Genomic DNA, 13339 nt, shown 5'->3' with positions numbered 1-13339 from the left:
ATTTCAAGCTGCTGCCAAAGAAGGAGGTTTTTCAAGTTTTTGGCACACCAACATGTTGTTGTTAGAAGAGCTCAAGTCAAAGGCATTGGAAGGTTCAACATGAATAAACTTTACTTCTATCACAAACACACAGCTTGCAGCTCAACAACTCAGCAGGTCTTTACACTCCACATGGAGTTCATACATGGCAGCCATCTTCAGATCCCCAACAGGCAAAAAAAAGTCTCTATATTCCTGCATATTTCTCTGCCGAAAGAAGATTCTGTAGACTACTGCATTTTTTAAAAAAAGCAAACATGGCAACCAAATAATTTAAGAGGCTGATGGAGCAGCTTCTCTAAAAAGAAAGACTAAAATGCTTGGAGCTTTTTTTTTTTTAATGTAGAAAAACAACAACGTGGGCATAATTTTTAGAGCTTTTAAGTAACATCGCTACTCATATTACTGCTGCATTAGAGTGCAGCAATGATCCTGTGCCGGGCAGAGCAAATCAACATTCTATAAGGCAGTTCTAAACATGGTGGCAGCCCATACAAAGCTTATAAGTTTTAAACAAGGCTTCATTGATGCCTTCATCACAAACAGTCTGCTCTAGCTCTGTGCCAAAAGGAAGTTTAGGTAAAAGGTATTCGGGTTATGATTTTTTAAAATTAAATCTCTTTTACTCTCTGATTTTGAAATGTCTCCAGATTTAAAATAAATAAATGTCTTCTGATTTTTAAAAGATTGAAAATACTAATCTTGCTTATCTTGAAAGAGAATGGTTAGCCAAACTTGCTTTTTTTATTTGGAATGAATTCAGGCAGTAGGGACTGAAATATTCGTCCTCAAAATAGGTACAGTGGGGTCTCGACTTAAGAACTTAATCCGTATTGGAAGGTGGTTCTCAAGTCGAAAAGTTCTTAAGTCGAATCTGCATTTCCCATAGGAACGCATTGAAAACCATTTAATCCATATCTGCTCTTTTCTGTCCATAGAAACTAATGGGAAGCTGCTATTCTGCCTTCTGCCACTAGAGGGGGATATTTTCTTTCTTTTTTCCCCTTAGGTTCAGGGAAGGTAGGGAACACTAAAGGCAGCACTTTAGAACTCTTTTTTTTTTAAAACGAAGCCAATTTTAAATAATGTTTTAAAGCATATTGTGCTGATTTTTTCAGCACAAAGGCACTCAGGCAGGCTTTTTAGGTGCTGAGCAAGCCTCCCGAAGCCTGCTCAGAGCCAGCCGATCAGCTGTTAGGCGGGGAGAGGAGCCGGGAAAACCACAAAATGGCTGCCAGGCTCTTTCTGGGTGTCGGCTTTTAGCTCTTTCCTGCTCTTTTTCCTGTGGTTTGGGGGCTACCAAGGCCTGGTAAGTGACTTTATTTAACAGTACAGTATTTATTTTAAAGTTTCTGACCCTTTTCCCCCTCCAGAAGCCTCTAAGGGGAGGGAGGGGGGACTTTTTCCCCTGTTCGTAACGCGAGGGAAGTTCGCATGTCGAGTCCTTACTTTCCCTATAGGGCAGGTTCGTAACTCGAATTGTTCGCAAGTCGGGTCGTTCGTAAGTCGAGACCCCACTGTATTTCAAAAGGGAGAAAAATTGATTTCTTATCACACTGAGCCTTTGTGGAACAGGTTTGCAAACAAGAACTTTGCAAAATAGATATATTGTTGGAGCTTCATGGGCAGGGAAGGGAGTTTTTTTGAATAGCTTGAGACAATGAAAGGTCACAGAAACAGAGTCAAAGGACAGTTTTTCTTTGAAGAATGGAAAAAAAAACAGGCTTACTTTAAAGAAAGTAATGGAGTGACAGTCTTCTAGAAAGGCGGACATTTTGCCATGTATCTCCAGGGAATTAACATACAATCTTGTAAAGCATATTTAAAATATTTCTGCATTACAAAAGCATGTTTGTCCCAGCCTGATTGCTTTCAGTAAACTTTCTCTCAGGATTTCTGAGACCAGGTTCCTCACACAAGTCTTCAAAGGGGAAATCAGCTCCAGGTCTGGGGCAATCTGAACAGTCCAGTCAGCAGGACCCAATTTAACTTTTAATTTTTTTCCTGGCCAAACAGGGATTCATGCTTGCAAAGGGACTCTCTGGTTGATTGTAAAAACATTTTTAAAAGATATTTAAAGCAGAATAGAGAACAAATATTCAGAAGCTCACTTGTTTAAGCTGTGAAATTACTTTTTTTTTACTTTGTGGCTTGGGATGGTCTTAGCACAGGTTTGGTGCCTATATCTTGTTATAGTTTCAACCATTTCACCCATCTTCTCACTACAAAATCGTTTGGGATTTTAAAAAAAATCCTCCAAAGATGTTATGTGCCATCAAGTCACTTCTCATGTGTGGTGATTAGAGATGGGCATGAACCACCAGTTCAGTGGTTTGTGCCAGTTTGTCCAATGGCTGAACAGATGCTCATCACCCTGTTCCCTCCACTGGGCACCCATGCAGAGGCACATTATGGATGATTTCTGACCTTCGATTCTAGTGGCAATCTTTGCCAACTATAACAGCCCTGACAGTTGCTTTGTGTTTGGGTGAGAAGCAGTTAATGATTTTAAAAAGCAGTCAGCTTCTAGGATTTTTCCCTTGCTTCGTGTCTCTTTGTGGTGTCTCTGCACCCATTCCTAGAGAGATTTGATTTGGCTATGGTGACACATGCCTTAGTAACATCTTGGCTGAATTACTACTATAATGCATTCCACATGGAGCAAAATTCCCCAGCTGCCATGCCCACTAGCTATGCTGGCTGGAGGATTTCGGGAGTTGTCTTCTGGAACAGAAACTTCTTCAAATTCTTGATAGTACTTGCAGACTCAAGAGAGAGCAATAAACAAAGGGCAGCAAGAAGAATGAGGGAGAAGAGGAAGAGGCAATCCCAGAGTTGGCTGTGAAACACAGAATCATAAGAATTATTGAGTTGGAAGGGCCTTATAAGGCCATCAAGTCCAACTCCTTGCTCAGTGCAGGGATCCAAATCAAAGCAGATCTGAAATAAGATGCAGCAGGCACTTACTGATGCCTATCTCTGATGCCAGACCTGCTTATAATACAAATTATAAAGCAGCAGTGATACCACTTCCTCTCCCATCAAGCCCATAAACCACACTGGCAGAAAAATAAGCTAAAGTTAAATTTTCAGCCAGAAGGCGTGCTTTCAGCTGATTATTTAGTGAGGAGTCTCGAATATTTATCTTCTTAATGAGGCCTCCTCTTCTGCATTGCAATAATTAGGTTCAAATGTTAATTGTGAATAGGTGTGCTGCTGTAAAAGACTACTTGCTCTCAAACGGGATCACATCTACATTTTCTTCCCTCTCCCCCAGAGAATTATTGGCTGCTTTGAGTGAATCACATTATTACAGGCCATAAAACAGCATCAGCAAGCAGGGCCTCGCATTTACGCAGTCCGAGTCTATGCTTCAATTCTTGTTGCTTTCCATAAATTATGAGACATGTATGTGTCTTCTGGGGGAAAAAATGAAAAACTGAGAGCAAACCAGAACTGAAGAGAACTCAGAGCACACAAAATGTCATGGATTGTGTTATTCCTGTTTGAATGTTAATTGCTAATAGGTGTGTGTGTGAAGGTGGTCACAACTTCCATGCTGGAGGTGACTGGGAAGATACCAACATGGAGCACCTGCCAATATGAAACCAGAGTGGCTACAGTAGAAGGTGGAGTTACTTTTTCATCTGCATTTATCCCGGTTCTTTTTTCGTTCTTCCACAGATAACAATGGATGAACACTAATTACACAAACTTCAGGGCTGACCTATATTAATGGTTTCTTGTGGGAAGCATGTTGGGAAAGTAAAGGTGGCAGGATCCTGTACATTCACAGACATGTCTCTGGAACAACCCCATTCTGGCCTACACGTTTGGTAGGATGACAACAGGGGCAGAACCTTCTGCAACCATGCTGGAGAAGAGGTGGGAGATTTGTGGCAGAGGACATTCTGTTCTACAAAGGAGCCTCCCTTTCCACAGGTGGAGTACCCATTTTGAAAGCCACAGGCTTGAGTTTGCAAGAGCTGACCAGGGCTGTTGAGGACCTTTTGGAGATGACTCACTCATAGGGTCACTATATGTTCCTTAATGGTGCTGCAGCAATGCTCCTAACATGGGCTTATATTCTGGCACAACCCTTTTAAACTCTGCCTAGGATTTACCTTCTCCACCAAACAGTGCTATTAATATAAAACTGTAAATTACAGTGGGGTCTCGACTTACGAGCGGTTATGCATATGAACTTTTCGACTTACGAACCAGCCCAATAGGAAATTACATACTCAACATACGAACTCCCCTCGAGTTACGAACAGGAAAAAAGTGCCCCTCCCTCCCCTTAGAGGCTTCTGGAGAGGAAAAAAAGGTCAGAAACTTAAAAATAAATAAAAGAAAGTCATTTACCAGGCCTTGGTAGCCTCCGAACTGCAGGAAAAAGAGCAGCAAAGAGATAAAAGCCGACACCCAGAAGGGAGCCTGGCAGCCATTTTGTGCTTTTCTCTGCTCCTGCCCCCTCCTCTTCCCGCCTGACAGCTGATCGGCTGGCTCTGAAGAGGCTTGGGGAAGCTTGCTCAGCACCAAAAAAGCCTGCCTGTGTGTCTTTGTGCTGAAAAAATCAGCACAACATGCTTTAAAACATGCTTTAAAATTGGCTTCGTTGAAAAAAAAAGATTTCAAAAGTGCTTTTAAAACTGTTCCCTGCCTCCCCCCCTCCTTTCCTGAACTTTTCTTGACCTAAGGGAAAAAAAGAAAAAAAATCCCCTTCTAGTGGCAGAAGGCGGAATAGCAGCTTCCCATTAGTTTCCCATTAGTTTCTATGGACGGAAAAGAGCAGATATGGATTAAATGGTTTTCAATGCATTCCTATGGGAAATGTAGATTCAACCTACGAACTTTTCGACCTACGAACCACCTTCCAGTACGGATTAAGTTTGTAAGTTGAAACCCCACTGTATTATATTGGTCTTGTACAGATACACTATAAAGCATTATAAGTGTTGCCATTTAATCGTTTATGTGAGGGGCTGTTGCTCAGTGCAAACGTATTTGCTTCATTTAAAGCAGGTCCTACCAATTTTTATGCTTTGTATCTGACTATAAAAACCCTAGTTGCTAAAATCAGGTATACTGAACTAGATCAGAAGTGGACAAAATGTGACCTGAAAGCTGAAGGGACACATCAGCAAAACCAAACCTGGTGCAACTGTCCCCATGTTTAAAAAGGCCCCTCACATACTTTAGGTCGGTGATTCTAACCTTGGGTCCCCAGATGTTCTTTGACTACAGCTCCCAAAAATCCTGGCAAGCACAGGTAGTGGTGAAGGCTTCTGTGAGTTTTAGTCCAAGAACATCTGGGGACCCAAGGTTGGGAACCACTGGTTGAGGTGCTGAGGCAGCAATTTTCCTAATCTCCCCCACTGTTGTTTTCAGCTCTCAAGGACTTTTTGTGGAAGTGACTATTCAAAATTCAATGAGGCCTCTGGACCTCCTGAAGTATGCTAGATCAGTGGTTCTCAAAGTTCAGTCCCCAGATGTCCTTGGACTGCAACTCCCAGAAACCCTGGCCAGCACAGTAAGTGGTGAAGCTTTCTGGGAATTGCAGTCCAAGAACATCTGGGGATGCTAGTTTGTGAACCACTGTGTCAGATGGACTAAATATCCCATTCCATTATTGGGATGGATAAACAAATAGTCTGATGATGATACAGCACCCTTTCCCTAAGGGCCAGCCTTGGCATCTCTACATTTCTATTATGATTCTTTCCCACCGGTTCACTGGACTAATGCCATTCCTCACACACTGTGTGATTTGAGATTCTCACACAGTTAGCTTCTCCCCCAGAAGTCACTGCTGATACGGAGTTGGGGAAAGCTCAAAGACACTAGGACTCTAAATCACACATGCCATGAAATCTGGCATTAAAGCCATGGGTAAGAAACCCACGTGAAGCACACTACTCTTTTTGCAACTATTACAGAAAAAAAGAGACATGTTTTGGTCCCTTGAAAGCTGTTATATTTCAATGTGAACTGTCACGAAAAAGTCCACTTCCTCAGATATCCTCTCTCTTATGTCTGAGGAAGTGGACCTGCCCATCAAATCTCACAATAAAATATAAAAACTAGTCTTTTCAAGTGTTACATACAGCACTGATGTTACCTGTCTGTCATGGGTTTGGAGGGAAAGTTCCATCCTATGGGGAGTGGAAGGCGGGACATCAGGAGGAGGGGCTGTACTGTATATATATGTGGAGCGTGTGTGGAGAGTTGAGAAGAGAGCTGGGAGACGAAGCAGCAGCTGGGAAGAAGAAGCTGGTGTGGGAGTCTGTGTGTCAGACAGGGTACTACTGTGTGTCAGTCAGTACCAACCTGATAGGTTCAGGTGTCTGTATGGTTAGCCAGAACTGATAGGTTCAGGGTCTGTGCTTCAAGTTGAGTGTTCTGTGTGAACCAAACTGTGTGCATGTATGAATGAGACTAAGCCACGTTACTATATCTTATTCACCTGATCATTTTATTTTCCCTGTGTGTTGTTTTAAATAAACCTTATTCTTTTATTTGTTGAAAATCCATCCCTGGTCTGTGTGACTTCTTATAGGGAATGGTTGGTGGCAACTTAGTTAACGTGTGGCATATCCCAGTAGGTCTGGGTTTGTCACATTGATTGGTGTCCAGCGTGTGGGATACGACTGGTCCAGTTGTCCAGTGGTCCAGCAAAGCCTTGGCAAGTGTGCCCAGAGCAAGGGGGGTCTAGTCAGGGACAATCTGAGAGCGCGTAGGTAATCTAGGTGTGCCTCACGGGGAGGTGCACTAGTAGAAGAACGTGTAACCTCAGATTGGGGGCTAGATTAGGGAGCTCTGAGGCATTCTGTTTTGGCGGGAAAAAGCTGAGGCAAAATTGTAAAGTAGAAGTGATTTAGCCTGCCTGCTGAGAGGCCCAGCAGAGGGGGGTAGACTCTAGCTCGCAACTGTTGCAAGTTAGTGCTGAAGGACAGCAGCAATCTATAGAGAAAGCTGGTTCTGAGGCAAAAGAAAAAAAAAAGTGGTCGTTTTATTTTGAGGCTTGACTTTTTAAAGCAGCCTGTTCTGGGGGGGGGGGATTATGCCCTTGACTCGAAGCCAAATGGCAGAAATGGGTGAAGTGAAAGACCCCCAGGTTGACCAAGGTTCTGAGGATGAATTTGGCTCAGTGCAAGGGGACAGCACGGGAGAACAGAACCCAGAACTCAGAAAATTGCTCATAGCCCAACAGCATGAACTGAGGGTGAGGGAAATGGAGGGGAGATTAGAGAGAGAGAGAATGGAAAAGGAGGAAAGATTAGAGAGAGAAAGAAGGCAATTTGAGATTGAGAGAATGGAAAGAGAAGAAAGATTGGAGAGAGAGAAAATGGCGTTTGAGTTAAGGAAATTGGAACTGATGAATCAGAACAATAATAACAATAGGGATTCTGAGGGAGGCCAATTGTCTAAAGCTGACCTGAAGAAATTCCCTGTGTACCACAAGGGAGATTGTCCTGAGGTGTTCTTTTCCCTAGTGGAAAGAGCGTTTGTGGACTTCTCAGTAAGGGAAACTGAGAAGATGACCATCATGCGATCTTTAATCAGTGGCAGCCTTGCTGAAGTTTATTCAGAGATGCCACAGGAACTGATGAAAGATTTTGCAGAGTTTAAAAAACTGGTGTTTGCCAGACATGGGATAAATGCGGAACAGCTGAGGCAAAGATTCAGGTCAATCACCAAGAAACCAGAGCAGACTTTTACCCAAGTGGGGGCCCAATTGGTGAGGCTGCTAGAGAAATGGCTATCTCAGGAGGGGACGGAGACCTTTCAGCAGCTCAAAGACTTGATAGCGCTGGAACAGTTCTATTCAGTCCTGCATGGGGAACTGAAATTCCAGGTGAGGGAAAGGAAACCTAGATCTGTGGCCGAAGCAGCAGAGATCGCAGATTTTATTTATCAAATAAGAAAGCCCTTGGGTGAGGGGAAAGCGATGGGGAAACCTAAAGAAACCTACAGCAAGTACTCTCAGGGACCAGGGAAAAACCAGCAAGGGGGAGGGGCCCATGGTGAAGGGAAGCCCTCAGACATGAAACTAAGACCTCAGATTTTGGAGGGAAAACCAAAACAAGATGAGAAAGACTCAAAATATAGCAGAAAATGTTATTTCTGTCAGGGAAAGGGCCATCTAATCTCAGAGTGTGAGAAATTAAAGCAGCTAAAAGGAATTGTGCCTCAGGATTCGAGTGGAACCAAGCCAAAAGCTGTGTTCTGTGTCCAGAAAGAGCAAGGCTCATTGTCACTGAGGGAGCCTGTTGCCATGGCTACTCAATCTGGAACAAGTACATCTGCTGATCAGGCTGAGGAAAATGGTCCTCTTGTGGAGGTCAAGCGATGCTTGCTCGTGAGAACAGATTCTCAGTTGTTTGAAACAGCAGGGGTGGACGTAGGAATACTTGACCATCAGTATCGGGGGCTGCGGGACACTTGTTCTCAGGTGACCCTGTGCCATCCAGATATTATTCCTAGGGAGTATGTAATCCCAAATGAGAGCATAAAGGTGGCAGGGATTGAGGGACAGGCGATCTCACTGCCAGTAGCGGAGGTACCTGTGAACTTTCAAGGCTGGAGGGGAGTTTGGCGGCTAGCGATTTCATCGACTCTGCCAGCAGCCGTGCTCGTGGGAAATGACCTGGCTGAACATGTGAAACGGGTGCTAGTGATTACACGTTCACAAGCCACCACGGGGACAGTTCCGGGGGGTACTGATGAGCCAGAGACGGAAGCAGAGGGGAGTTCAGAAGCTGTGGTGGAAACCTTAACCACAGACAGCCGATTTGGCCAAGAGCAAAAGGCAGACGCCACTCTCCAAAAGTGTTTTGAACAGGTGACAGACGCCCAGCTAACACCTGAAACCCCAGTGAGATTTCTAGAGAAAAAGGGGATTTTGTATAGAGAGACCCTGAGGAATATCTCAAAAGGGGGAGATGGGATCCGAAGTCAGCTAGTGGTACCTGAAAAGTATCGCCCCATGATCTTACAAAGGGGGCACTCTGACATGTTTGCTGCACACTTAGGGGTGAACAAAACACAGCAGAGAATCACACAGAATTTTTACTGGCCTGACATAGGGAAGCAGATCAGGGAGTTCTGTAAACAATGTGATGTGTGTCAAAGGCAGGGGAATAGCCGCGACAGGACCAAAGCAAAGTTGTGCCCTTTGCCTGTGATTGACACTCCGTTCAAATGCATAGGGGTGGATATTGTGGGACCTTTGCCCAAGGCCACAAAGAGGGGGAACAGGTTCATTCTCACCATTGTGGACCATGCCACGAGGTACCCTGAAGCCATACCCTTGACTAACATTGAAACTAACACAGTGGCAGATGCCTTGGTGGGGTATATGTCCAGGATGGGATTTGCCTCAGAAATAATCACAGATTTGGGCGCATCGTTCACATCGAAGCTCATGAAACGCTTATGGCAAATCTGTGGAATTAAGCACAAGGAAACCACTGCCTATCACCCTGAAAGTAATGGGTTAACTGAGAAGTTCAATGGGACTCTAATGCGCATGATTAGGGCTTACTTGGTAGAGAATCCAAACAATTGGGACCAGAAGCTGCAATCCCTTTTGTTTGCTTATCGATCAGTGCCACAAGCCAGTACCGGGTTCAGTCCGTTTGAACTTTTATTTGGGAGAAGGGTGAAAGGGCCCCTTGATTTGATCAAACAAAATTGGGAGCAGATCACCCAGGATGACCCACAAGACGTTGTGACATACATAGACACCTTAATGTATGACCTAAAGAGAAACCTAGAGCTAGCAGCAGAGACCCTGCAAGCTCAAAAGGTCAGAAAGAAAACTTGGGATGACCAGGAAGGCAGGGAGAGGCACTTTAACCCAGGGGAGGAAGTGCTTTGGCCTAGGCCCTGCAAAGAGAACAAACTGCAGCTGGGTAGCCCAGAAATAAAAGACTTGGGTCACATAGTAGGGGGAGGAGTGATAAAACCCCTCGAGGCCAAGATAGAAGCAGTTCGTGATTGGCCCAGACCCAACACCAAGAAAAAAGTCAAATCATTTCTTGGGTTGGTGGGCTACTACAGAAAGTTCATCCCGAGGTTTAGCGAGATTGCGGCTCCGCTGACCGATCTGACGAGGAAGAAGGCTGATGACCGCATCCTGTGGACCAGCGACTGTGAGGAGGCGTTCCAGAGGTTGAAGCAGGCGCTCATCAACTATCCAGTGCTACGTGCTCCAGACTTCGACCGGGAGTTCATCATCTACACCGATGCGTCTAACAGCGGGGTAGGAGCGGTTCTTTGCCAGGAGGATGAGAATGGTGACCAGCATCCAGTGTCCTACCCTGAGTAGGAAACTCCAGAAAGGTGAGAGACATTTGGCAACCGTGGAGAAGGAGTGTCTGGCAATAGTCTACGCGATCCAGAAGGCCAAGCCTTACATCTGGGGAAGACATTTTGTTCTTTGTGCACTGACCATTCACCACTGCAATGGTTAAAGACAATGAAAACCCACAATAGTAAACTTATGAGGTGGGCTTTAAACTTACAAGACTATGACTTTGAAGTGAAGGTGGTCAGAGGGTCAGTGAACTGTGTTGCTGACGCCTTGTCAAGAAGACCTGAAGATTGAAGACGGCAAAAGAAACATGGACTATGTATATATATTGGTGACCAAAAAGTTAAATGTACCTGGGTTTTTTGAATTTGGTTTGTATGAATAAAGGTAACTTGATGTAATGTATATGGTAAATGTTTAAATGCCTAACTGATATGGTTAACTTAGAATGTAAGTATAAGTAAGTATGATATTGTATGTATAACTGTTTTTGTGTGTTTTAACCAGGTTGTTTTTTGGAGAAAAGCACTTTTAGCTTTCCCCCTACAAAACAACTTATAAAGAGGGGAGGTGTTACATACAGCACTGATGTTACCTGTCTGTCATGGGTTTGGAGGGAAAGTTCCATCCTATGGGGAGTGGAAGGCGGGACATCAGGAGGAGGGGCTGTACTGTATATATATGTGGAGCGTGTGTGGAGAGTTGAGAAGAGAGCTGGGAGACGAAGCAGCAGCTGGGAAGAAGAAGCTGGTGTGGGAGTCTGTGTGTCAGACAGGGTACTACTGTGTCAGTCAGTACCAACCTGATAGGTTCAGGTGTCTGTATGGTTAGCCAGAACTGATAGGTTCAGGGTCTGTGCTTCAAGTTGAGTGTTCTGTGTGAACCAAACTGTGTGCATGTATGAATGAGACTAAGCCACGTTACTATATCTTATTCACCTGATCATTTTATTTTCCCTGTGTGTTGTTTTAAATAAACCTTATTCTTTTATTTGTTGAAAATCCATCCCTGGTCTGTGTGACTTCTTATAGGGAATGGTTGGTGGCAGCTTAGTTAACGTGTGGCATATCCCAGTAGGTCTGGGTTTGTCACATAAAGTACCACATTTTTTTGTCCCTTTTATTTATTCTTTTGTTTGTTCTTTTATTTTTGCTTTTGCCTGTGATGCTTGCACAGACTAACACAGCTTCCTCTTCTGAAATGACTCCTTTTGGCAAATTAATGTGCAACTCCAGCCAAATTAATGACAACTATAATTAATACTGAATGAATAAACTTGTAGAGCTTTCAATTCTGTCTTAATGGTTTCTGTAGAAAACTGCATTTTTAAAATATTTAAATATTCCTCATGGGTTCCTTTACAGTTTAATCACATGATTGTCCATCATTCTTTGGAGATGGCCATCTGGATGTTTCCATTCTTTGTAGACAGCCTTAAAAACGTGAGCACCATCAAATACTTCTAAGTCTCCCATTCCACCATCTCCTAATGCTTTCCTTTTGCCTCAGGATTCCCAAAGGAGCAAAATAAGGCTTCTCTAAAGAGAACCTCCATAAAATTGGTATTTTCAAGAAGTCACACAAACAAAATCAATCAGCTGGCAAACAAAATCTAAGTATGTTATAACGTTCTGTGAGAATTCCTTCTGAAGGAAACATGGAACTTTCCAAGCTTACCTGCTCTTTTAATCCTCTTCCTCTCCTTCAGTTGATAGGGCTTGTGATCATGTGACAAAGGGATCGCATTCCCATCCTTATCGCACAAGACGCCCCTTGAATCCCCAACGTTGGCCACTGTGAGCTCCTTATCTGATAGTAATGCAATCAAACATGTCGTACCTGAAAAGGGAACAGGAGTGGGGTGGGAGAAGGGAGGCAAGAAGAAGAGACCATCAGGACAATGAGTGAAAATCGCTACAGCTCATATAACTTTTTCCCCACCTGTGTTATCTGTATTTAGCAGGAAGGACAGCTGCTGTGTCTGTATCTGAATGAAACATCTAGTACTCCAGTGACAGCCTATTTAATGGTGCTGATCAAATCTGACAGTCAATTTCTTCCCTCTACAATATTTTTAGTCTATCTGATTTTGGGTTGGCATTACAGGGGTCAGTCCTTCAGAGCGACGCTTCTCACCTGGCTTGTCATGCAGGTGTAATTTTAAATAATTGTACTGCAAGAATATCTGCCAGGGACGGCTTAAACAAGACAAAGAAAAAAAAACCACATTTAAATATTATCTTTTGGGATACTAATGATGTAAGTAATGTAGAAACAGTCTGATGATATCCCCCACCCCCAATAAGACACCTTATTGTGAGCTGTAAACGACAGAACAAAATGGGTTCTAAATTACAAAAGGCAGAAAGGAAAATATATTCCCAGCAGTAACTTGACAGCTGTCTTCTCTCACTGGGCAAGGAGAGTAATAAGAGAGAAAATTCTTATCGACATATCAGCCTGCTCATCGCTTTCCAAGACTGACGCTGACTTGCCTTTACAAGATACAGGAATAAACTATATGTGGGCCAGCTGTAACCCACCTGACCGCCGTCAAACCCAATACCATCAAGAAAGGCAGTTCCTGTGCATTTGACCATGCTGAACTGCATTATTTAGTAAAGACAGGTTGCACATCACCAGACTTACAAAGCTGTCTCTTTTGGGAATGGGTGGGTTATTAATTCCATTTATAGCTCACATTTTCCCCCTAAAGAATGCAATATATAACTCTCCTCCTTACTTCATCTTATTATTCACACAACAACCCTGTGATGCAGGCTAAACTGTACAAGTGTGACTTGCATCCAGTTTGTTTCATCATTGAATATGCATAGAGATTCTAAACTGGCTCTCTCATGACCCCAGACCGGCTTGGACAATCTAGCACAAGCTCAGACAGTCTAGCACAGTGGTTCCCTCTCTTACAATAGCCAAGTAACCTGTGCCCTCCACTGCCATGTTTGCATAAAAAGTCATTTT

At 43.6% G+C, this 13339-nt stretch overlaps 1 protein-coding gene across 1 annotated transcript in view; it reads right to left on the bottom strand.

The window, feature by feature from the left end:
- The window catches only part of PPM1L (protein phosphatase, Mg2+/Mn2+ dependent 1L), a 232248-nt gene that overhangs the window by 19070 nt on the left and 199839 nt on the right, over window positions 1–13339 (bottom strand). Inside the window, exon 3 of the mRNA XM_078389030.1 lies at window positions 12035–12196. Within this exon, the coding sequence (XP_078245156.1) occupies window positions 12035–12196 (162 nt within the window). The remainder of the gene's footprint in view (window positions 1–12034; window positions 12197–13339) is intronic.

This window comes from Pogona vitticeps, chromosome 3, assembly GCF_051106095.1.
Source record: "Pogona vitticeps strain Pit_001003342236 chromosome 3, PviZW2.1, whole genome shotgun sequence".
Classification (NCBI taxonomy): Eukaryota; Metazoa; Chordata; class Lepidosauria; order Squamata; family Agamidae; genus Pogona; species Pogona vitticeps.
Note: the sequence above shows the minus strand (reverse complement) of the source record. Positions and strands in the feature narration are given on the sequence as shown.